Source organism: Enhydra lutris, unplaced genomic scaffold (genome assembly GCF_002288905.1).
Source record: "Enhydra lutris kenyoni isolate GAN:26980312 unplaced genomic scaffold, ASM228890v2 scaffoldscaffold44, whole genome shotgun sequence".
In the NCBI taxonomy this organism is placed as follows: domain Eukaryota; kingdom Metazoa; phylum Chordata; class Mammalia; order Carnivora; family Mustelidae; genus Enhydra; species Enhydra lutris.
The window spans coordinates 9395357-9417889 of NW_019154128.1; the positions used below are offsets into that span (position 1 = coordinate 9395357).

General features: G+C 41.0%; 1 protein-coding gene across 1 annotated transcript in view; it reads left to right on the forward strand.

Moving 5' to 3' along the window:
* The window catches only part of LOC111155836 (AF4/FMR2 family member 3), a 531558-nt gene that overhangs the window by 496110 nt on the left and 12915 nt on the right, over positions 1–22533 (forward strand). Inside the window, exons 13-17 of the mRNA XM_022516254.1 lie at positions 1494–1618; positions 5012–5213; positions 7474–7595; positions 17115–17178; positions 19467–19603. Of these exons, the coding sequence (XP_022371962.1) occupies positions 1494–1618; positions 5012–5213; positions 7474–7595; positions 17115–17178; positions 19467–19603 (650 nt within the window). The remainder of the gene's footprint in view (positions 1–1493; positions 1619–5011; positions 5214–7473; positions 7596–17114; positions 17179–19466; positions 19604–22533) is intronic.

Sequence of the window (22533 nt, forward strand, 5' to 3'; positions counted from 1 at the left end):
CCTGGCTGCCAAAGGTTCAGAGTCTAGCCCTGGTAGGGACCCAGAGCAGAAGACTAGGGATTCAGAGCTTTGGTTTGGGGTCACTTGGGGTCAGCTTCAGTGTAAGCATCTGGTATCCTGTGACAGAGGCTGTATGACAATCCCAGCTAGAGAGAGAAGGTCAAAGTCTTTCTATCTTTGAAGCCAGCACTTGCATCCTGGAAAACACTGCTGAAAGCCCTGAATATACTGTCACTGTGTCCGCTTTCTCACCAAAAATGGAACTTTGTTGAGTGTTTACATTGTACCCTAATACACGTATAAAAGTTAAACACAGGGCGCCTGGGTGGCTCAGTGGGTTAAGCCTCTGCCTTCGGCTCAGGTCATGATCTCAGAGTCTTGGGATTGAGTCCCACGTCAGGCTCTCTGCTCCACAGGGAGCCTGCTTCCTCCTCTTCTCTCTCTCTCTCTGCCTGCCTCTCTGCCTACTTGTGATCTCTCTGTGTCAAATAAATAAATAAAATCTTTTTTAAAAAGTTAAACACAATCATGGAAACAAGAATTCCATTGAAATACTATTTTTTAAATGTAAATTCAATGAACTAACTTATAGTATATCATTAGTTTCAGATGTAGTGTTCAGTAATTTATCAGTTGTTTATAACACCCAGTGCTCATCACATTCCGTGCCCTCCTTAATGCCCATCACCCAGTTATTCCATCTCCCCCCGCCACCTCCCCTCCAGCAATCGTCAGTTTATTTCCTAGAGTTAAGAGTCTCTCATGGTTTTTCTCCCTCTCTGATGACTTCCCATTCTATTTTCCCTCCCTTCCCCTACAGTCTTCTTCCGTGTTTCTTATAGTCCACATATGAGTGAAACCATATGATAATTGTCTTTCTCTGACTGACTTATTTTGCCCAGCATAATACTATTTTATAATAAAAGTTACATTAAGAATTCTAAGCTGTCATGGGATAGAAATTGTTAACTAGAATTAAGACACCAAGAGGTAACAACATTTACTTGAAATTCATAAAAGCCATATATTTCAAAAAAATGTCTAGGCTTGTCATTGTCCTTATGGCATTAAGCCCAGGTTATGGTAATTATACTTTATTCAGATACCAAGAAATGCTAAAATGAGAGACACTGGAGGTACATGTGAATTCAGAAGAGGTCGTCTTTGGAGAGCTAAGTCAGATATATTGATGACAGACCAGTTTTCATCATTCACAATGTTCCCTCTCTAATGTTGATCATGGTGTCATGCTTTTCCTCTCAATAAAATGTCAATAGTAAAACTGATAGATTTCATTCTTGTTGGTTGAGGAGCTGACCAGGAACCTAGAACAAGGACAGGAATGGTGCAACCACATTCCTGTTGGGATACTCTCTGGAGAAGCCGAGTAAGCTGGTCTCCTGGGAGCCCTTGCTCTGCAGAACGTTGTGGTGGGAGCTCATTATGATCCCTTGAAATCCAGAGCTGATTAGTTTTTGCTTATTTCCGTGCAGTGTGACAATGAAGACGACTACAGGGAGGTCAAGAAGGCCCAGGGAGAAAAAGACAGCTCTTCACGACTGACTGCCTCTGCCAATAATACTTTACCTGCAAACCACTGCAGCATGAATATCAACAGGTATGCATGTTCCACTGAAGGTACAGGTAAGCCCAAAGGATCTCTGGGTCCAAAAGGCAGGTGCCATATTAGAGGAGAGTCAGATCTTTTAATGACTGCTCTGGTCTGGGTCTTCAGACTTGTTTCCCTTGACTTAACTAACCTAAGGCTAACAATTAAGCCTGGATGTGTGTTCCTGTCACAACCCCAGAGCCACTGCCAGGACTCCTTTTTAACGAAAGACCGGTTACTAGTTATACTCATTCTGTGCTCTCAAAGACACACCTTCCCTCTGAAAACTCAGTAACTGAATTTTCAAACCATTATTTTAATAGCCACTAAACCCATAAGAACACTAAGCTTATTAACATGAATGAAAAAATATAAACTGAGTTTAATCTCTTGGATATAGACTAAAATCATGGCATTAGACAGGATCTGTGTGTGTCTCCAAGGTTAAATGGCACCAAGTCACTCCTCTAAAGGGGTTCCAAATGGACCCACGTTGCACCAAATTCCCTCTCTGACAAATGGCTTTCTAGCAAGGCAAGGTCCCCAGTATTTATTAGAAGTGAGTAGCTTATCATCAGTCATAGATGCTCTTTCCATTTAGAAATACCACAGCTCAGAAACCACTTTTCCTCTGCTAAGATAGTCCTCACTCTCCCTGACTGTGTACATAGAATTTTTAAGGGGAGATTAATGTTTCAGCACAACACATAAAAATGTAAACTGAAAGGTTAGGAGAAGATGTAGAGCAGTACTAAACCTTCAAGAGGAAATTGGAGAGTGAGGGCACACAAGCACAGGCCCACTGCAGTGTGAGAGTCACCTTGGGAAGGAAGACGAGGGCTCTCGAAGGTCTGAGCAAGAGGGAGAGTACACATGTAAGCTGGCCTGGCCTAGCCCACAGTGCTCTGTGCTTAGTGGGTGGCACTGTGCCTAGTGGGTGCCCAGAATCCTGGGGAAATGTGAATAGGAGAAATGTGGCTCCAAAACGTCTTTTAAATATGTGATATAGTTTTAAACGTGCTTCTTTGTTAATGCACTGAAAACCTTTCTAGCAGATCCTAGTAACTGCCATAATATCTAAGTAGCGACAAAGACAGATATAAGCAATATTTCAAGATGTCTGCAACCGCTGTGACATGACATGAGAATATCTGTGGTTTCCTGCTGATGACACAATCACAGGCATTGTTAGCACCACTCCCGCTAAACCACTTCTCTGGAAATGATCCATTTCAGTGAAAAGTTGTAACTTTTTCCCATCCACATTCACAGACCCCAGGATAAAAGCTCTTGTTCTAGAGCCTTTGTCTGGCAGAGCCTCTAGCTCAGATAGTTTTATTCATGTTACATAATTACCCGTGCATATAAAAGTGCTTCAAGTTCTTTCTAAGAAAGGTGGTCTGTGCACCTCAGGAATGTATATAAGGGGATCAGCTATCCCAAAGATGAGATCCAAATAAAGTTGATTTGGTCAACTTGAGTATGTAAACTTAGAATGATGGAGAAGAAATAATCCTATGTCCATGATAATGTTTAGTGTAATAATTTGGTTTTCTGTGAACATTTCAAACCACATAATATGTAAAATAATATTTAGAAATATGACTTTCTTTGCTTACTTGTCAAGACACAATTATGTACAGACTGTTCACATCTACAACATCAGTGTTTTCATCATCCCTGAGCCACTTTTGATTTGCCCAAGGGAGTTTTCCAGAACACATCTCACTTCTGGGTTGTTAGACACACAGTACTTTTTGAACCAGAAATGTATCACCAGAAACTCTGTCCCTACCCAGATCTATTTGCATAACACAAAGAACCTTGTTATTTTAACATTAAAAACTTTGGCTTTATTATCTGTTCTAGAAGACTGTGTTTGTAATTTCTACACTGTGACCACCAACTAAGGAAATTGCTTTTTGAAGTGACTTTAATGGCTTGTTTGCAGTGATAGCCAACACATGCAATTAAGAAGTAATAATTGCAGGACTAGAGACTAAGTCTTTGTTAAATGGATTTACCCTTTTTTAACTATCTATGTCAAGTGACTTCTCTGAGCATCCCAAATTAGCAGTGTTTGAGTTTATTTCAGGTTAATGTGTCTTCCCTCATTTTTTTTTTCAGGGTAAAGTAATGGAGACAAGCCCATCAATATAAACATACATAGCAAAGATTCAAATATAGGTGACTCTTTCTCTGATGGTTAATTTTGGGGGAGAGTTATATTGAGGAATAGACAATAGTTTTATTCATTTGTTTGTGGGCTTTTTTGGTTTTAATTGAAGTATAGTTGACATACAATATTTTGTTAGTTTCAGATATACAATGTAGTGATTCAACATCTGTATACATTGTGAAGTGCTCGTCATGATAAGCATGGTCACCATCTGTCGCCATCCAAAATTATTATTGTATTATTGACTTTTTATCCCAACAGCTTATTTATTTTATAACTGGAAGTTTGTACTCCTTAATCCTCTTCCCCCCACCCCCTCCTTCTGTCCAGCAACCACAAGTTTGTTCTCTGTATTTATGAGTCTGTTTCAGTTTTTTGTTTGTTCATTTGTTTTGTTTTTTAGATTGTACATAAAAGTGAAATTATATAGCAGTTGTCCTCCTCTGGCATAAACAATTAATTTTGGATGTGAAATAAGGAACTAGAAATCAGAAAATGTAACTTTTTTCTTAGAAGGGGTGAGGAGCAGAGGAAGAGAAAGAGAATCTTAAGCAGGCTCCACACCCAGTGCAGAGCCCAGTGTGGGGCTTCATCTCACAACCCCTGAGATCATGATCTGAGCTGAAATCAAGAATTGGATGCTTAACCAACTGAAGCACCCGGGCACCCCCGGCAAATGTAACTTTTAATGACAGTTTTCTGTTCTGTGTTTATTCTGATGAATGTTTGGTTAGCCCAGAAACCTAACAACTGAAAGTTGGCCTCACACTTTGCAGATTATTCTGTGATTCTGCTATTCTTCATATAATAATTAGTACAAGTTCAGATGTTATCAAAAGTCCTTTTACAGGTGGAGAACTCATATATCTTGTGATTGACTTTCCCGTTACTTGCTACTTCGGCATGTTAGAAAAATAGTAAGTTGTTAAGTGTTTTGAGATCCTCAGATGAAAAACCCAGAAAAATGAAAGTCTTACTAGTGTTAGTCATTTAGCACTAGAATTATTATTCATCCTAATAAGATGAGTAAGGAAACAATGAGTAAAATTTACTTATTGTTTTTTATGGTCCTAAGGCCATAAAATTATTTCCTGGTATAATAATTCCCAATAAACGCCTTCCTACCAGTAGATTTTAAATGGGAGGTTTGGGTCATATATAAAATATTTACCTTTCCCTGTGCTGACTGTGTGACATTCCATTACTGTGATTTCCTTTTTCAGCTTGGCAATACCAATAAATAAAAATGAAAAAATGCTCCGGTCACCCATCTCACCCCTTTCGGATGCATCTAAACACAAATATCCCAGTGAGGACTTAACTTCTTCCAGCAGATCAAATGGCAGTGGCTTGTTCACTTCTGCCTCCTCCAACAAAAAGCATAAGGCTGAGAACCAGCTGCAGTCTCACGCCGGAGACCTCACGGTATGTTGATTCTCTTCCTTTCCTGATAAAAATAAAAATGAAATTGAGCACACCTCTATACTCATCTGTCTCTAGCCTGGTACAGTCTAAACACATGCTTGAGGTCTCCTAAGAATCCCTAAATGCTGCTCTGGAAAGTCCAGGTGAACCAGCACCCCCCATTACTTCTTCCCACAGAGAATGACAGAAGAAGAAACCAGAGGAGACATTGTAAGCCTCTTCTCTGCTTAGGATGCCTCTTTGTAGGATTGCATTTCCCACTCTGAAGAGAAATGACCCCAAAGGATTACTATTTGGAGACACTGCAAATTGGGAGTTTGGGACCAACCAGCCCTTTCATTTGGGAAGATTCCTTGCCCCAGGGCAGAGTTAAATCTGGGACTGAAACTCTAGGCCAGAACTATGGGATTTCCTATTCCAAGTTCAGTGACAAGTGCAGTGGCCAAAATGTGGGACCAGGCCACCACCTCTTTTCCAGCAACTTTCCCAGGGGTGATTCCAGCTGCCTGTGTTTCCCTGGAGTAGGGCAGGGGCCTGGGGTCCACAGACTGTCTAACCTTATATCTAGTCCAAATGTGACTTTGGCCAGTTGCTTCATCTCTCTGAGCTGGTTTCGTTGGCAAAATGGTGGTGAGAAGATTTAAATGAGCTGGTATTATCTGAGGAACCGATACCTACAGATACCTACGTAACTAACTCTACATGTTAGTTCCTCTTTATGGCCACTCCTTCTAACAGCTGGTGGCTCTGGATCATACATCCTGTGGGGCACATCCTCCCAAGTTCTCTCACATCACCACCATGCTGTCAATACTAGCAGGGCTTTGTGAGGCAGGGAGAATAGGGCTCTGCAAAAGAAAGATGGGGGAAGGCAGTATTTAATGTTCCATCCCATGAACTACAGAGGTAAAGTAGTTGGTAGAAGGTCCGGCAAGAGCCAAAATCTTGTAACATCAGGAAATTAATAACTAGCTGATGCACCCTTATTTGAGAACAATTACCATTAATTCTAGGCTCAAAGAGTCTAAGACCTTACTAGAAAAAACTGGAATAAAAAAACTACCAATTCAAATCAAAACACAAACAAAACGTTTCTTCACCACTAGATCCTAACATAAAAGCAACCATGATGTCCAGAGAATTGTAAAATAATTACAGACTTTATTCAGTCATTCTTTCTTTCACCAAACAGATGTTTATTGAGCAAGTACTTACTGTGTGCCAGGCACTGTGCCAAGCAATAGAGATCCAGTGATGACGTAACAGATTTATTCTGTGCCTGTGGGAAGCTCACAGTCTGGCTGGGCAGAATGACATAGACAGGAAATCACACACATTGGTAATGGCTACCGTGAGTGCCAAAAAGGAACGCAGAGGCCTGGGGGCTCTTTCAATCAAGAGGCTTGACTACACATAAAATCAGCCCATATTTAAAGAAGCATTCATACACACTCAACACATTTTAATTATTTCAGAGGAAACCGTTTGAATTTTGTAATCAAAATTGCTTTATGATTCATGGGGCTAGCACACAATAGGTGCTCTATAAATATTTGAATCTCCAGGGAATGTGATTTCTTAATTTTTCCACATATCAATAGTGTTCCTTTTAAAAACACATTTTAAATAATTTCTAGTTATTCCCTTTGCCTTTTTCTGCTCTTCATGGACAGCTCATGAGAATCAGTCCATTTGTGACCTGAATGACTTCTCTTTTGAGAGGGATTATAAGCCAGCAGTTCTGAAAGCTTGGTTCCTGGATCAATATCACTTGGAAATTGCTAGAAATGTGATGTTCTCGGGCCCCACTCCACATCCTAAATTCAGCTCTGGATGGGTGGGGGTCCAGCAGTCTGTGTGTTGATAGCACTCCCCAGGATGATTCTAATGCAGACATCACCTTGGAGAACCACTGGTCTCCAACCACTGGTCTAGCCAATTGGGAAAAGTAGGGGCTTAAGTCCTAAGCCCTGTGTGTCACCCACAGTAGTTATTTGAACTTGGGGAAGTTTCTTAACTTCAGCCAGCCTCAGTTTCTGGATCTGTGAGTGTGGGTCATTAAGAACTTCCCTTCTGATACTGTTACAAGAATGCCATTTAACAACGCATGCAGACGCCCTCAGCATGAGAACTGGAACACACATATTTCTTTTTCTTTATTTAAACTCAAGGGATCGTCAGTTCTAACCTAGAACACAAAACAGTGGGTTGCCCTTTCAGCCAGGTTTCTGAAAGACTGGCGTGTTGTTTTTTTGTTTAGAAGGCCGCTCACAACAATTCCGAAAACATTCTCCACAAGTCACGGCCACAGACAGAGCCATGGTCTCCAGGTGCCAATGGCCACAGGGACTGCAAGAGGCAGAAACTTGTCTTCGATGATATGTGAGTGTGGACTCTTTGTTGATATGGTAAGGGGCAAGGTAAAACAGAAACTCCACGGGTAGGAGGGTTATATGCATGACTTGGTCAGGTGAGTGTTGCTTTCTCAAAGGGAACTGGAGCTTGACTTTGAATGCACCTCTGAGTCCTCATGGGCTTTTTGAAAGGCTACAACAGCCAGAGCTACTGGGGTTGCATCCAAGATGTCAGGAAGCTAAGGCAAATGGCATTCATGAGCCTTACATTCCTGAGCACCTGCATTTTGGGCTGTTGGCGGTTGTATGCTACCAGAAAGAGAAGCATTTTTGTTTTAGTAAATTATAATGGGCAAAGAATAATAGCGATGCACTCCTGGTTTATTTCCTTCTAAAATGCTGTATTCTTTATAATAGCATAAACAGGTCTTAAACGGGAAACTAAATATCCTGTCATCCTTCCCAGCCCTAGCCCTTGAAAGCCCAAGTATTGCTTCCATTCCCAGCATCAATTTAAAAGGAGAAGAAACAGGAGAAGAAGAGGAATAAAAATAACATCCTGGGATGCTCTTGAGATTCTGAAAATGATAAAGGAGAAGTGATAAAATGATACTGGAAATTATTTAGGCTCTTAAGGAAAATAAATATGTGTCCAGGACAAGTCTGGAAGACAGAAGATACGGTTTCAAGAGTTTGGCTTGAATCCTGGTTTTGACGTTAACTATTTAACACACATCCAGTGCATGTCTGTGTGGGCTCCCCACTAAATCCCAGGGTGGAACAGTGTGCAGCACTGAGTTATCCTGTCCTCTCATTGCTTACAGTCTGAGGAGACGGACTATAATCCACTAACCCCACCCAAAACTGGAAAAAGTAAAGGGTGCCGAATGTCTTCGACCTTACTGGGAAAATGGTAATCATGATACCTCTCTCCCAGAGGTTCTCCTAAGACCCAGTTAGATGAGATCTCCTGAGAGTGACCATCTGGGCAGAAGTAATGATTCCTTCATCCCCATCTTCCACCCAACCTCTTCTCCGGCCCTGACTTCGCCCAGGGTATAGACATACTCTATTTATTCACCCCATAGACATCTCAAGAAATGAGAATATGAAGTTATAGTCCTGAATTTATGCTTGGACTTCAGTGAACTAATTAAGGGCACAGAACTGGGGAGGTGAAAGCCAAATCCACACTTTTGGTTTGTTCCACTTACTGAACGCATTCAAAGATAATTGGATTTATGGAAGTTTAAGGGTGGCCCAGGAGGGCAAATGTTTTTCTCTTCCCGTGGTGGCTACAGCTGCACTCAACCCCAGCACGCTCTTCTGGCCCTCACCACCTCGCCTTCCCTTGGTTTCTCCACTGCCCTAAGCATCAAGTGAGGGAGGTGGTAATTAATCCCTGGGGTGGGTGCATATGATGGGAGGACAGTCCCTCGGTAAACCACATATATAATTAGGGTTTGGTGGTATAAATCATTCTCATGAGCTCTAACAATTTGTAAAAACAGGAGATTAAAATTGTGTCTGATGACAACGTGGCAGTTTGCATTCAGAAGCCGTAATCTAACAATGCGATCAAACACAATGTGTACTAGACCCTAAAGTGCTTAAAACATCCAGCATTTCCAGCAGGTGATGTTAAAGGCATGATATTTAAACATACACACAATGGTATCACATATATTAATACAATGATATTAAACATACATATGGAAAATTTACATATAAGAAATTTTCCAGTATATGGACCAAAAAGCTAAGTCAGAAACAGTGACAACTAAGTGGCCATACTCTGATCTGCAGTTTCTCGGACTACTTACAAAAGGAAATGTTTCTGAATCTGCTGGGGCTATTGCGAATATAATTTTTTCACTTTCTGTGTCAGCGAAGCTAATGTCTTCCCATTAGCAATATGTATAATTTTTCTGGCTGACAGCTCCAATGAAACTGTTTCTCTTTTTACGGATATAGATATAATGGAATAAAAAAGCACTCTTACATATCCATCATATGGAGAGATACATGTCATGTTCCAATTGCCATGTGTCCTAGTTGATTTGAAATCCTTAACAGTAAAGTAAACATGCAACTCCAACAACCAGTCGACCACTGAACTAAGAAAGTCTTGGGAAGACCCATGAAGCTTGAAAAGCAAAACTAGGCATTGTCTCTTCCTTAAAACAATAAAAATCCAAAAAAAAAAAACCTGTCTGTCAAATAAATAAATAAAAATCTTTAAAAAAAAAAACACAATAAAAATCCATGTCCCTTAAGAGATGACTGGACTAGGAAGTCACCCAAACTGATGCAGAATGTCTCCCAGGTCCAGTTCATATGTGCTGAGTATTTTTACTAAGGGCTAGGTACATTGGCTAGAGTTAAGATATGAAATTAATTAATCCTCAGTCATTAATTCAGGGCATAGGGAGGCACATGGCTGGCTTCTACAGGAAGGTGCCTTAGGACCCCAAAACTTCCACCTCCTGCTCCTCTCTGTTCTACACCAGCTTCCCCACCAGCAGCCTCGTTGACAGACAAGGACCTGGCTCATGTCACTTTCCTCGACTTCTCCTCACTAAAGGCGTCCACAAGCAGTGAACCAACCAGACAAGCCACTAGTGGGGAAAAAAAAAAAGCGAGCTGGAGAAATCGCTCAGGAGTAATTTAGAGTTGATGGAAATCCACTTACAGTGATCCAAAAAGGAACAGATGCCACACTGTCATTTAATTTTTAAAGCTGCATCATGTAGCTTCTAGATAAAAGTAAACTCATCCTTTTGTATTATAAATACTGGTTAATGGTTGAATAAACTTGCGATTCAGACAACAGCTGAATTCAGTGGGCGCTTAATAACAAGTGCTGAATGAACACAACTGAATTAGAATAACATTCCCAGAAGAGTAAGGCCTGCAGTTTTTCCCCCCAGTGAATATAAGGAATCTACATGCAGGTAAATTTAAATTCATGGCTTCTCAACCCCTTCTCCTATGTTACTTACCAATTAAACAGGCACCAGTTTATGTCTTCAGGATGTAGATGGAACCAAACAAAAATAACACTTATTTTTTAAAAATGTGATGCAGGTCAGCTTGTTCTGCGTAATTTGCAGGCCCAGATTGGTGGCAGAGTGGCTGCACCTCCCCGACGTTTAGCCATGCTCAACATTCACTACTTGACAGCCACGGTTTTAAGGTGATGCTGGTGTGATTGCCAAACTTTTGTTTAAAAAAATCTGTAAGAATTTATGTCAATAAGTGACAGCACTTGATTAAACTCAAAGCCTAGAAACTGATCTTATTAGTGTGAAGCCATGAGCTGCAGATTACTTTGTGTCATAATTAGTGACAGGGGAGTTCTTGGCCCAGGAACATCAAGAGAGAACAACTGTGTCGTGAAGGCCTCAGTACAGAAGTCCTGAGCAGAGCTGAGTGGTGAAATGCTTGGCTGGGAAATCAAGTCCCCGTTCCCAGCAACCATATTGCTGTGTTGGGGAGCCAGCGAATCCTGAATGCCAGACTGCCTGCTGCTCCCAGAAGGATGTACTGTCTCCTGCCCATATTTCACAAGGAGGAGTCAGTCACGATCATCACATTCAGCACAACCACCAAACATTCCATCTGTCCCTGTGGCACCCGTAACAGGAGCCCAGCTACTTAAACCCCCCGACATTGAGAAAAGACTCCCTCAACCACGTGGTGCTGAAGGCCATGGAGTGTGAAATGTGGCTGGGAAGGAAGAAGGATTGGCATTTGTGATATAATTATGTTCAGCAAATCTATAGCTGAAAGGATTTAATTTTTTAGAGGATAGGAAGAGTCGTGTACATAAAAGGTCAGATCTCTTGTGGCATGATTTAATCAGAGGACACTGATTGAAATCCTTGAGGTGATAGTACATTGGGACAGGTGCTCCCACGGAGGGCTTACTATGGCCATTGGTTTTTTCCTGAAGGTCCCCCTTCTCCACCTTTCCTGGTAGATCATTACTACACCTTTTTTTTTTTTTTTTTAAGATTTTATCTATTCATTTGTGATAGAGAGAGAGAGTATACAGAAGGAGAGGGAGAAGCAGACTCCCTGCCAAGCAGAGAGCCTGATGCGGAGCTTGATCCCAGGACCCTGAGAACATGACCTCAGCTGAAGGCAGATACAACCAACTGAACCACCCAGGTGCCCCCCCATTAGTACACCTTTACGTTCTTCATATGTAATTCTCTACTTTATGAGATCCTGGTCTCTCAGCCAAGTTATTTTGTTCTAACTGAAACAGAGTAACAGAGAGAGAGAGAGAGAAAAGGAAAAAGACTAAGCTTAGGGTGGTGGGGAGTAGTGAAGGACAATGCCTTCAAACCTCCCTGATTGAAATCTTAGTTCTCTGATCACTTTAAGAGTTTTGTAAAATTATTTTATTTTAAATGTCACACCCAGAGAAGAACAACAAAGTGATGAGTTTCCATTTCAGTAGAAAATGGCTTTTGACTGAATGACAAAAACCTGCAACACTTAGCCTGTGCATCCCAGAAAACATGCTGTTTTCTGTGAGTGACCAGGAGAGAAGCAGTCATGGGCAGGAGCCCATGGCCTGCATGAGATGCAATGAGTGATCACTTGTGCTTCTGAGAAGCCAGACTCTGGAGACCCTGGGGCCCCAGCCAGCATCAAGCTAATGGAAACCAAAAGTGCATTTGAATCCTTGCTGCTTAAATGCAGTCTACCTGCTTCCTTCAAGAAGCACTCATAAAGTCAGTCCCAGCCTGCCAGAGACCCTGACTCTGAAGTGCCCTCCTAAATCACGTTCACTTCAGTGGATTAAAAAGAATTACAGTTTCCCCCACTAGCTGAAGGTAGAGCATTCATATGAAACCATTTGTAAGCCAAAATTGTGTAATGCAAAGAGTATCCCAGCTTTCCGAGAGCTCACCTTGCACTACTACTTCACTTGGAAGAGAGACCTACCCTAGTACAGTAAGGCTTTTTTTTTTGGATACATTAAGATCCTCTCCAGATTAGCAAAAACCATTCTAGGTCTTTCGTAAAAGCCAAGTGGCTTGTACCGCAAACTTTGAGAAAGCAGGGGGTTGCCTGTACCTAACTTCTTACACATTCTTCTTTGTGAAGAAAGTACTTCAAAGCTGAGGGACACAGTAACACCCATGGGATTTATCAGATGACAAGCTGACAGGATCTCGGATGATGAATTCATTTGGTATGCAGTTGCCTATCTGTCTGATTTGGACTCCAACTTCCCTAAGAAAATTATCCAGATTTCTGCTGTGCCAAGGAACCTGTTTGTTCAAACACATTGAGCTCCCATCCCTGCCAGTTTTCACAAAACAGGCGGCTCTGCTGTGGGGGGAGGAGAGGGAGGGTGAGGTGGGGGAGTGTATCTCACAGAGGTAGGAATTACAGAAAGAAGGCTGCCAGCCTCTCCGTGGGAGACCATTCAACTCTATCTCAGCCTTGGAGCAGAACAAAAAGCAAGGTAGCTTTAATGCTTCTCTGCCAGAAGAAATACCAGGGTGGCTCAAACCCTGTTGCTGCTCAGAACTAAGGCTGCGTGTTTATAGGTGGGGTAGTGGGAGGGTGAGGAGAGAAAAAAAAAAAAACATTCTATTTGGATCAAGTGTTGAGATTTTTTTTGTTGCAGAGAGCTCTTACAACAAAGATACACATGGCTAAGCCTTGGCTTTTAAAAAGATCACTCACAAGCCCCATTTCTGAAGAACCAGAGATACACAGTTAGTTACGTGTATGATGTTTAATTGAACTTCTGTTAGGTTCATTGATGTATCATCATAAAATACCATCACTGTGAAAAAACAATATGAGGCGTGTTATTATCTAAATGAAAAAAGAAAACTCGAGGCTTTTCATGTTAAAAAAAAAAAGATTGGCTCACAGATCTGTTTGAACACTGAAATAATTAGATTTTATTGTAGTAAAGACTTGGCCAAGTTATAGTGTGTAACTGCCACAGTGATGATGACAGTTCTGCATCCCTCCTGACTTGTACATTGCCGTCAGAGTGGTGCCTTCACGATAGCATGCGCGCACTACACTACTGGACAGTGTTGGTGGCGTCCCATTGGCCCCACTCCCTCTGTCATGTTCTGGTCTAGGAGCGGGGCACTGGAAATCACCTGAAAGGAGGAAATGAGCCAATCATCCGGCAATCTTCAGTGGCTCAGTGTAGTGAGCCCTCCATTACATGCGAAGATAAGAATTCTAACTAATGTGTTTGTAAATGGCCTCTGGATGGTACACTTTTTTCCCAGCATCTCAGGTTAGTGTCAGCTGCTATGATACAGTCAGAAAATTAGATGTGTTACTTATCCATGTGCACTATTATGAGAGTTTGTGACTCACCCTCTGTATCAGGTCTAAAAAGTACATTCATAGGCTGCAGATAAGAACAGTGGTGATTAAGGAACATGTATGAGGAATTAGGAGACACTACCATCCCTAAGGGTAAGTTAGAAGGCTAGTTGAAACTAAGATGCCCTACCTTATTGCCGGGAGAATCCTTTCATGAAAATGAAGTGCATTTGAAATGATGACCTATTAGTGAAAAGGTTTGCAAAACCAGGCAAAAAAGATTGACCAAACTCATATACTAGCGTGTGGAGTCGATAATGATGTGGAGAATTTCAAGTTGCCATGGAGACGTTCTCTGGCTTATTGGCTATGATGCTGCACCCCATCAGAAGCCACCACTCTCTTCTAAACTCAAAAATGAATTCAGTGCTATTCAGGGGGGATTCATGGACCTTCTGCCATGTGCCTAAAACTATAGGGTGGGGAAGATCAAAGATGTTCACAGCATAGGCCCTGCTGAAAGTGTACCAGCTACAGAGCTGCCCACATGCCAGGACTTAGCCAAACAGCTCAGGAGGTAATTAAATGTCTAAAAGTGTAATGTAAACAGGAAGAGGCATCCAGGAAGGACAGAGGTGAGCATGGATCAAGTTACCAAGAGGATCTCACGGCATAAGAACTTGGGGGAGTGGTAACTCCTAGAAGGCACTCAGTGAATGTATACGCAGTGAGCAGAGTGTTCCAGGTGGAAGGAAAAGGATGAGCAGAGAGGTTCTAAGACAGAGATGGCATGTAAACACCACAGCAAGAAAGACACCCATGGCTGTGGTTGAGGGCCTTGGGGAGTCGCTGGTACAGTTCACAGGTTAGGCAAGATCTTTGGCGGGCTGAACTGAGATTGATTCTTTGGGAGCTGGAGATTGATTGTAGGTCTGTGAGTAGGAGGTTGATGTAATGAAAGCCATGTTTTACAAACACAGTCAAGGTTTGTTAAAGCTTAGGATAGGTTAGAGGGAAGCAAAACTGGAGGTCAATAGAGGTGATGAAAGCCAGGCCTGGGTGGTGGATGTGGTCCATAAGGAAAGGAAGGATCTTTACAAGGAGAATGCATTCACAACATCTGATAACAGGGAAGAGGAATGGATGAAGATACCGGAACTCCTCTTCTGAGCAGATAGGCTCTGTGAACTCATCTGAAGCTCAGGAGTCAGGTCTGGGTGTGGGCTAGAGGTAAGGTCTGCCCTTCTATGCTGGGACATTTAGCAAAAACACAACAAAAAATAATGGAAAGGATTCTTAGGACAGTGCAACTATTCTCTGATACTGTAATGGTGGATGAACATCATTATACATTTCTTATACCCCCAAGGAATGCACAAGATCAAGAGTGAACCCTAATGTAACTATGGACTTTGAGTGGTAATGACATGCCTTTGGAGGTTCATCAGTTCTAACTAATGTGCCTCTCTGGTAGGGGATGTTAAGGAAGGTAAGAGAGACTGGTGGGAGAGGGGCAGGAGGTATATGACAACTCTCTCTACTTACCATTTAATTTTGCTGTAAACCTAAAACTGCTCTGAAACATGAAGTCCATGAAAAAACAAAGACAGTAGCAACACGTATTTAAATTTCAGAATTGGAGTCTAAGACCTGTATTCAGTATGTGTTCAAAGGTCAATGCGTTGGCAGGGAAGGGAAAACCACACGTAAAGTCAACTAAAACCCATTCAAATGGAAGAAGTGTGAACATCTAGGAGATAAACTAGAGAAACAGAGCCAGTAGGAGCAGGGCCTTCCTGTGAAGGACACCTCAGGCCCCACTGCCATGGAGACCCCCACTCCCAAGATGAAGGAAAGGTTTCAGGCCTAATGGCAAGAATGATAGAGGGATGGTGAGCCAAAGACGGGGAGTTTCATTTTACACATTAAGGAAATTCTGTAACTATGTTCCTTATTTCTTTGTTGGAAAAGTTAAATATTCTCAGCACATTACCACAGTAATACAATGTTTTATGGGGAAGTAAAAGAAAACCAAGGTCCTTTTCTCACCTCCATGATTTGCACTTGAAACTAAATGGTTTGTTTATTTGTTTAATTGATTAAAACCATTAAGATGAGAATAAACTTCTGGGATTGTCATGGTGCACATGGCATTTCCAAGCATTTTTGATAATCCCCTTTGAGTAAAAGGATGCTCTGACCACCTAATATTGCGGTAAGGGAAAAGACCTATTAGAATCTGAAAGAAGAGAGTTCAGAATAAGCATGTAACAATAGGTGAGTCATTCTGTGATTAATATCACTATTTACATCTTACCTCTCATTTGGGGAGTCCCGGCTTATATTGGATATTCATGAATAGGTCAAGTTTAATGATTATATAAAGACCCATAATGTAAAAATGTATATGGAGATCGTACCTAGAGTATGCAGATTTTTAAAAATCTATCAGACTAAGCATAAAAGGTACTGTCTGATGAGTAGCTTAGCATAACTTGGAGTCATTACACACACTCGGAGTCTCTGTATGAATTATCTTCATCTCCCAGCAGAGTTAGTGCTGGCCAGGGTTATTACTTTAATAATGCACATGTCTGCTGTTAATGTTTACCAGCTAGCTAATCAGAACTCTGGAGAATACATGCCATGTTTTCATTGTTACAAGGTAGACATCGCTTTACAATTAACTTCATTACAACTGGAATATAATGATACAGTATTACCTCTTTTCATGTTCCACGGGGAAAACCTAAAATAATTATATATAGATACATGCAACTGTATTTATGCATATAAATGACATGTATTTCATAAGAATATGTAAACATACTCATCCATACATATCCATACAGTTATTATGAGGTATATTTATGATCTTTACATTAAAAAGGGATTGTTGTATACAAATATCGTGTAAAATAAGATTTTTTACTTGTTTTCTTAACCATGCAATAAGAAATCTGATTCACAAATTAGGCACTGGGGAACCATGTTAAAATCACTATAAATGTAAACTATCTGCATATATTGAGTGTGTTTTGAATAGCTAATTTAAGAGAAAAAGAATTGTGATATTTCACATATACACAGTAATTTGGGAATGCAAAAGTGCTTGATTCTATATTAAACAGACTTTGAAAATTGTGATTCAAGTTTGAGTAAAAGGGAAGAATATTTTCAAAAGATATTGCGCTTACACAATAATGGCATTTAATATTCTCTCCTGTAGGCCACGCAGTGCAGATTATTTTATGCAAGAAGCTAAACGGATGAAGCATAAAGCAGATGCAATGGTAAGACCCTTTTCTCTCCAGATATGTTCTTCCAAATTATGTTTGTACTGCAGCTTCATCACTGGGGCCATATAGTTGGGGTAATTATAAAATCTATTACAAGGATGGCTGGGTCTGTTAAATGGAGAAATGTTTATATAATCAAGTGTTCATAGCCCAATAAATTATGACTTCAACCAATAATGTCTGACTGGGAGAAAGTCCTGGATAAATGAATGTTTCAATTTAGTTCTAAGGTTTGAATAGTAACTAGAGGCAATGGAGTCAGTGGGTGGTAGTATTTTGTTCCTTTAAAAAAAAAAAAAAAATCTAGGTTTGCATTTTTCTTTCTTATTAGCCTGGCCAGCCCTTGGCTTGGTCCCAGGATCAAATCCCTTTTCAAAAAGACTCCTGTTCTGCCTGTGTATCTGCCAAAATTAATACTTCCTCTGAAACTGTATAACACAGAAACTATTATGCTACACATAAGACCCTAAAGTTACCATGACTTGATGTTTTAAAAAAAAAAAAAAAAAAAACTTAGTTAGATAATCTCCTGTTTTGGAAAGCTTGACTCTTCCAGGCAAGACATAGAAAACTTCTAGCTTTTTCTAAGAGCGATCACATGGTTGTTCCATCTTACGGTCTCCTCCAAAGAGACTCTTTTCTACCTAGTAATTCCAGTTCTGTTCCCCTCCAGCATTCCTAACTGGCATTAGGGTGCCAGAGATGAATAAGGCATTTCAAATGCCCTTCAGGGTATTATTCCAGTGTTGAAGATGCTGAAACCAGAAGCGTACCCCTCCCAGTGCTAGTGATGTTGCCAATCAAACATTTATTTGTATGAAGATCTCTGCCTAGGGACACGGGGGTGCAGGGGAGATAAGCAGAGTTATCAGAAAATAGACAAAGGAAATTGAAGGTCTAGTTCTTCTCCTCACAACCCCACAGTATGGTGGAGAGTTCTGGTCACCTGAAGAAGCTGATGCGTAGTCACTATTAGAGAAGAACACGGAATGTTAAAGCAGAGTGGGATTTTCCTCCTGAATCACCCAAGGCTTACCAAGATCATTCCTTCTGTGTCGTGTTACCAAATGTGACCTTGCCTATCAACATGCTGTTCCATCCAGGCTGATGTCCTCCCAGCCTCTGAGCACACCTCACTCATCCCAGCGCAGGCTCCTGCAGCCACAGAGCCTCACACAGACACTCACAGCTACTCACACCTCCAGCTTCCTCACCAAACCCAGCCAAATCATACCCATTCCTTCCTACTCTCATTTTCAGGTCTCTCCCCGAGGCCTCCCCAGCCTCTCTGAACCCCTGACTTGCTCTCTTCCTACCATCTCTTTGCATTGGACTTTTGGCTTTGCATTTTCTCAGTTAATCACAGACTGCCTTGTACTTTGAACTATATTGTGGGTGCACAATAAACTTCTCTTCAGATGTATTCTGGGTTCCTGGAAGGAGCTTTTGTGTATCAAGTGCACATTGCACAGAACTGGGTGCTGTAGAAAATACTTGTTGAATGAAATGACCTCCTTAGTCTGAAAGCACTGCCAAGAAATATTTCTCTATGGCCTATTAGGGTTATAAGCTGTTTAAAAACTTGGTTTGCCACGGAGGGAGGGTTTTGCTCTCCATTGGTGTTTTCTACAGTATCCATTATGAATGAGAATTGTTTTTAGAGGCAAGACCTAGTATAATAGAGTCTTTGTGTAATTCTGTTTGTGTTGATGAATGAGTATGTGAAAACTGGGAAGATTATACAATCCGAATTTAGAATATGTAATTACCACAGAGAGTAACAATATATGAAAGTAGGAACTTGATATGTAAGTTCAGATTTATGAGAACCAAAGAATATGACGCTGATTTTTCAGATATCCTCACTGATGTGGGAGGAAATTAACATAAATTTGGACAACTTGAGGTAATCCCCCAAGTTTTTTTTTATTTAGCATAGCATGGAGGGACAAGGATGGAAGTTGCCCAGCAATTACGGGTTAGAAGGAGAGAAAGAGAAATTAGAGCAACCATGTAGCTCTGACCAATTCTGATTGGCAGCTGTTGTATGGATTTGGGACATAGCTGTCTGTAACCATTCATTCACTTACCCTAAGCCAGTAGCAATTTGTGAAAATAACGGGAGAAGGAAGCATCCTATTTCTTTCTTCTCTCGGCTCCATTCACAGGATTTTGGAACTCAAAGTCGGGTTTCTCAAATAAAGCATATAGACTATGTGACAATGCGGTTTAAAAAAAAAAATTATACTTAGGGAAGACACTCTATTAACTCTGTTGATCAGGTGGAAAAGTTTGGAAAGGCTTTGAACTATGCTGAAGCAGCTTTGTCATTTATTGAGTGTGGAAACGCAATGGAACAAGGCCCGATGGAATCCAAATCTCCTTATACAATGTATTCGGAAACAGTAGAGCTCATCAGGTAAGCACTTTATCTTGTTGGGGAAGTGGAGGGGGTGAGGAATGTATGTCAGTACTCTGAATACAGAGAAAAGAATCCCAGCCTTCACCATCAGCTACCAAGAACTAAGGTTCATCCTCACAAAGAGAAATGCAAGATTTTGCAAGGCACTTTAACACACCCTGCTTCCTTTGCTTTCTTTGTGAGTGAGTAGGAAAGCTCTTCTAACCCTCGATTGCTACAGAAAGGAAGCTGAGTCCGAGTGAGATGTGACATGCCTACCTCACCCAGGTGGGAAGTGGCAGATTTTGAACTAATTTCACCTTTATACTCCTTAAAAAAAAAAAAAAAATCTGATTCAGGTTAGTATCATAAAAATCCTAACTCCATCAGTAAACGATTTAGGCGTTTTCAATGAGAGAAAAGATTCAGGGGTATTTTAGAAAAGGAAATCCCTCCAGTGATATGCTGTCTCAGAGGATACTGATGTTTTGGTCTTAGACCTGAATAGGAACACCATCCCTCACCTGGGCTGAGACATGTAATGTGAACAGAAGCAGGGTTTCTAACATGGGCACATCAAGGGATTGGATGGGAGACTCTTGTCTTCCTTCTTGGAGACCCAGAAATATACATCTTTAATGTTTTTTTAATGAACCCTTAAGGAAATCTCATCCATGAACCATACTGAGAACCTTGTCATACAGTTTATGTCCAACTGCTTGGATAATATTTAATACCCACAGATGAAACTATTTTTCTCCAAAACTAACTTTAAGAGACTTTTCTAATTCTGGAATTCTTTGCAACCTAAGATTAGGTATTTACTCTGTCACTCCAGATGAAAGATTTCTAGCCATCTTAGGTCGTAACCTTTTTGATCTGCATTGACCCCAAGATGCAAGTTGGTATTGTATACCACTTTGCTTCAGTAAGTAGTTTCCAACCTTTGAAACTGTCATCTCAGTATCAGAGTACACGTCATCTTCATAAGCGACTTAAGCGGTTAAGCGACTGCCTTCGGCTCAGGTCATGATCCTGGACTCCCAGGATCGAGTCCCACATCTGGCTCCCAGCTCCATGGGGAGTCTGCTTCTCCCTCTGACCTTCTCCCCTCTCATGCTCTCTCTCTCTCTCAAATAAATAAATCAAATCTTTTAAAAAAATAAATAAAATAAAATATTTCTACTACATCAATGTATTGGTGATTTCCTCATTCTTTTTTTTTTTAAGATTTTATTTATTTATTTGACAGAGAGAGATCACAAGTAGACAGAGGCAGGCAGAGAGAGAGAGAGAGAGAGAGAGGGAAGCAGGCTCCCTGCCGAGCAGAGAGCCCTATGCGGGACTTGATCCCAGGACCCTGAGATCATGACCTGAGCCGAAGGCAGCGGCCCAACCCACTGAGCCACCCAGGCGCCCCCCTCATTCTATTTTCTTAAATGGCATGCTGTTCTTGTCAGTGAAGGCAAGAAATCACCATAGTAAAATAGTTAAAATTAATCTAAGAGATCCTAGATTCTCCCATTGCTTCCTCAGAGTAAGGCACAGACTCATATCCATAAGCACGTAAGAAAATGGTGACACTGGATGGGCACAAAGAAGTAAGGTGCCCTAGAATGCAAGTATGCAAGTGCCTCCAACACAGGGAATTGGGAGGGGGTGTTCTGGTTTGTTTGTTGATATATCCCTAATCCCTAGAACAGTTCCTGCAATGTAGTATGTGCTCAATAAATATTTGAATGAACAAATAAGTCGGAAGGCCTATAGTGAACTGGAGTGTGCATGGCCGCCTTTAAGGCATTCAAATTTTAAAAAACAAATAAACAAATGCAAACAACAATAAAAGCCTGATGTCAGTCAAATACACCTGGAGGTGTGATGTGCTACACTTGCTCTGCACCAGGGTTAGGACTCTGGTGTGTTCACTGATGCAAGTGTCATTGCATGATGGAGAGTATAATCTATCTTCTAGATAACTTAGACTGAATAGAATCCCTTAAACCACTTAGAAAACTAAGACAAAGAAATTTTTCTTATCTGAGTTGGAAAATAACATTAATTCACCACCTTAAATCTGCATGTTGCCTACCAGGCTTAAGACTCTTCTCCCCCACTGAGAAACACCGGGGGCTGGGAGCACTGGCAAGGGAGATCTCATCACAACTCTCCAGCTCAGGATGCCCTCTTTGTCCCCAGAGGTGGAGAATTCCTTTCTCCCCAAGAGATACTAAGCACCACAAATCAAAATGGCACCACAAAGGCTCTGAAAATTAAATTGTAATTGAAACTACAGCCCAGAAGTAGGCCAGGACCTACCTGCTAAACCTAAACAGTGTGACTTCCTTTTAAAAGAAAAGATTAAGATAGGATCCAGGGTCTCCTAACATAAGAGCCAAATGTCCAAGTTACAATAGAAACTCACTCATCATACCAAGAAACAAGAAATGACAACTGGAATGAGAAAAGATAGCCATTTGACACCAATCACCAAGATGAATCAGACACTGGAATTATCTGACAGGGATTTTAAAGCAGCCATCATAAAAATGCTTCAACAAACAATGATAAATTCTCTTGAAAGAAACAAAAAATCAAAAATCTCAGCAAAGAAATATGTTATTTTTTAAAAAGAACTAAACATAAATTGCAGAAATGAAAAATATAGGAGAAACAAAAATCTCACTGGATGGGCTCAGTAGTAGAGTGGAGATGTGTTGATGTATAACCCTTTCAAGAGCTTCCCATGTGTAATCTGAATCCTCCTGTACGTTGGGAGTGGGGAGACACAGGGGGAAAGGGGCAGACCACTCCAGTTTGGTGGGTGGCAGGTTTAATAAGCAAAGAGAACTTACTTGAGTGGCCAGAAGATGAATGGATCCCTGCACCTGCGCACCAGATCTTAAAGTTTATATAGAGGCCTTAAATGGATTCAGCCAATACCCTGTGCA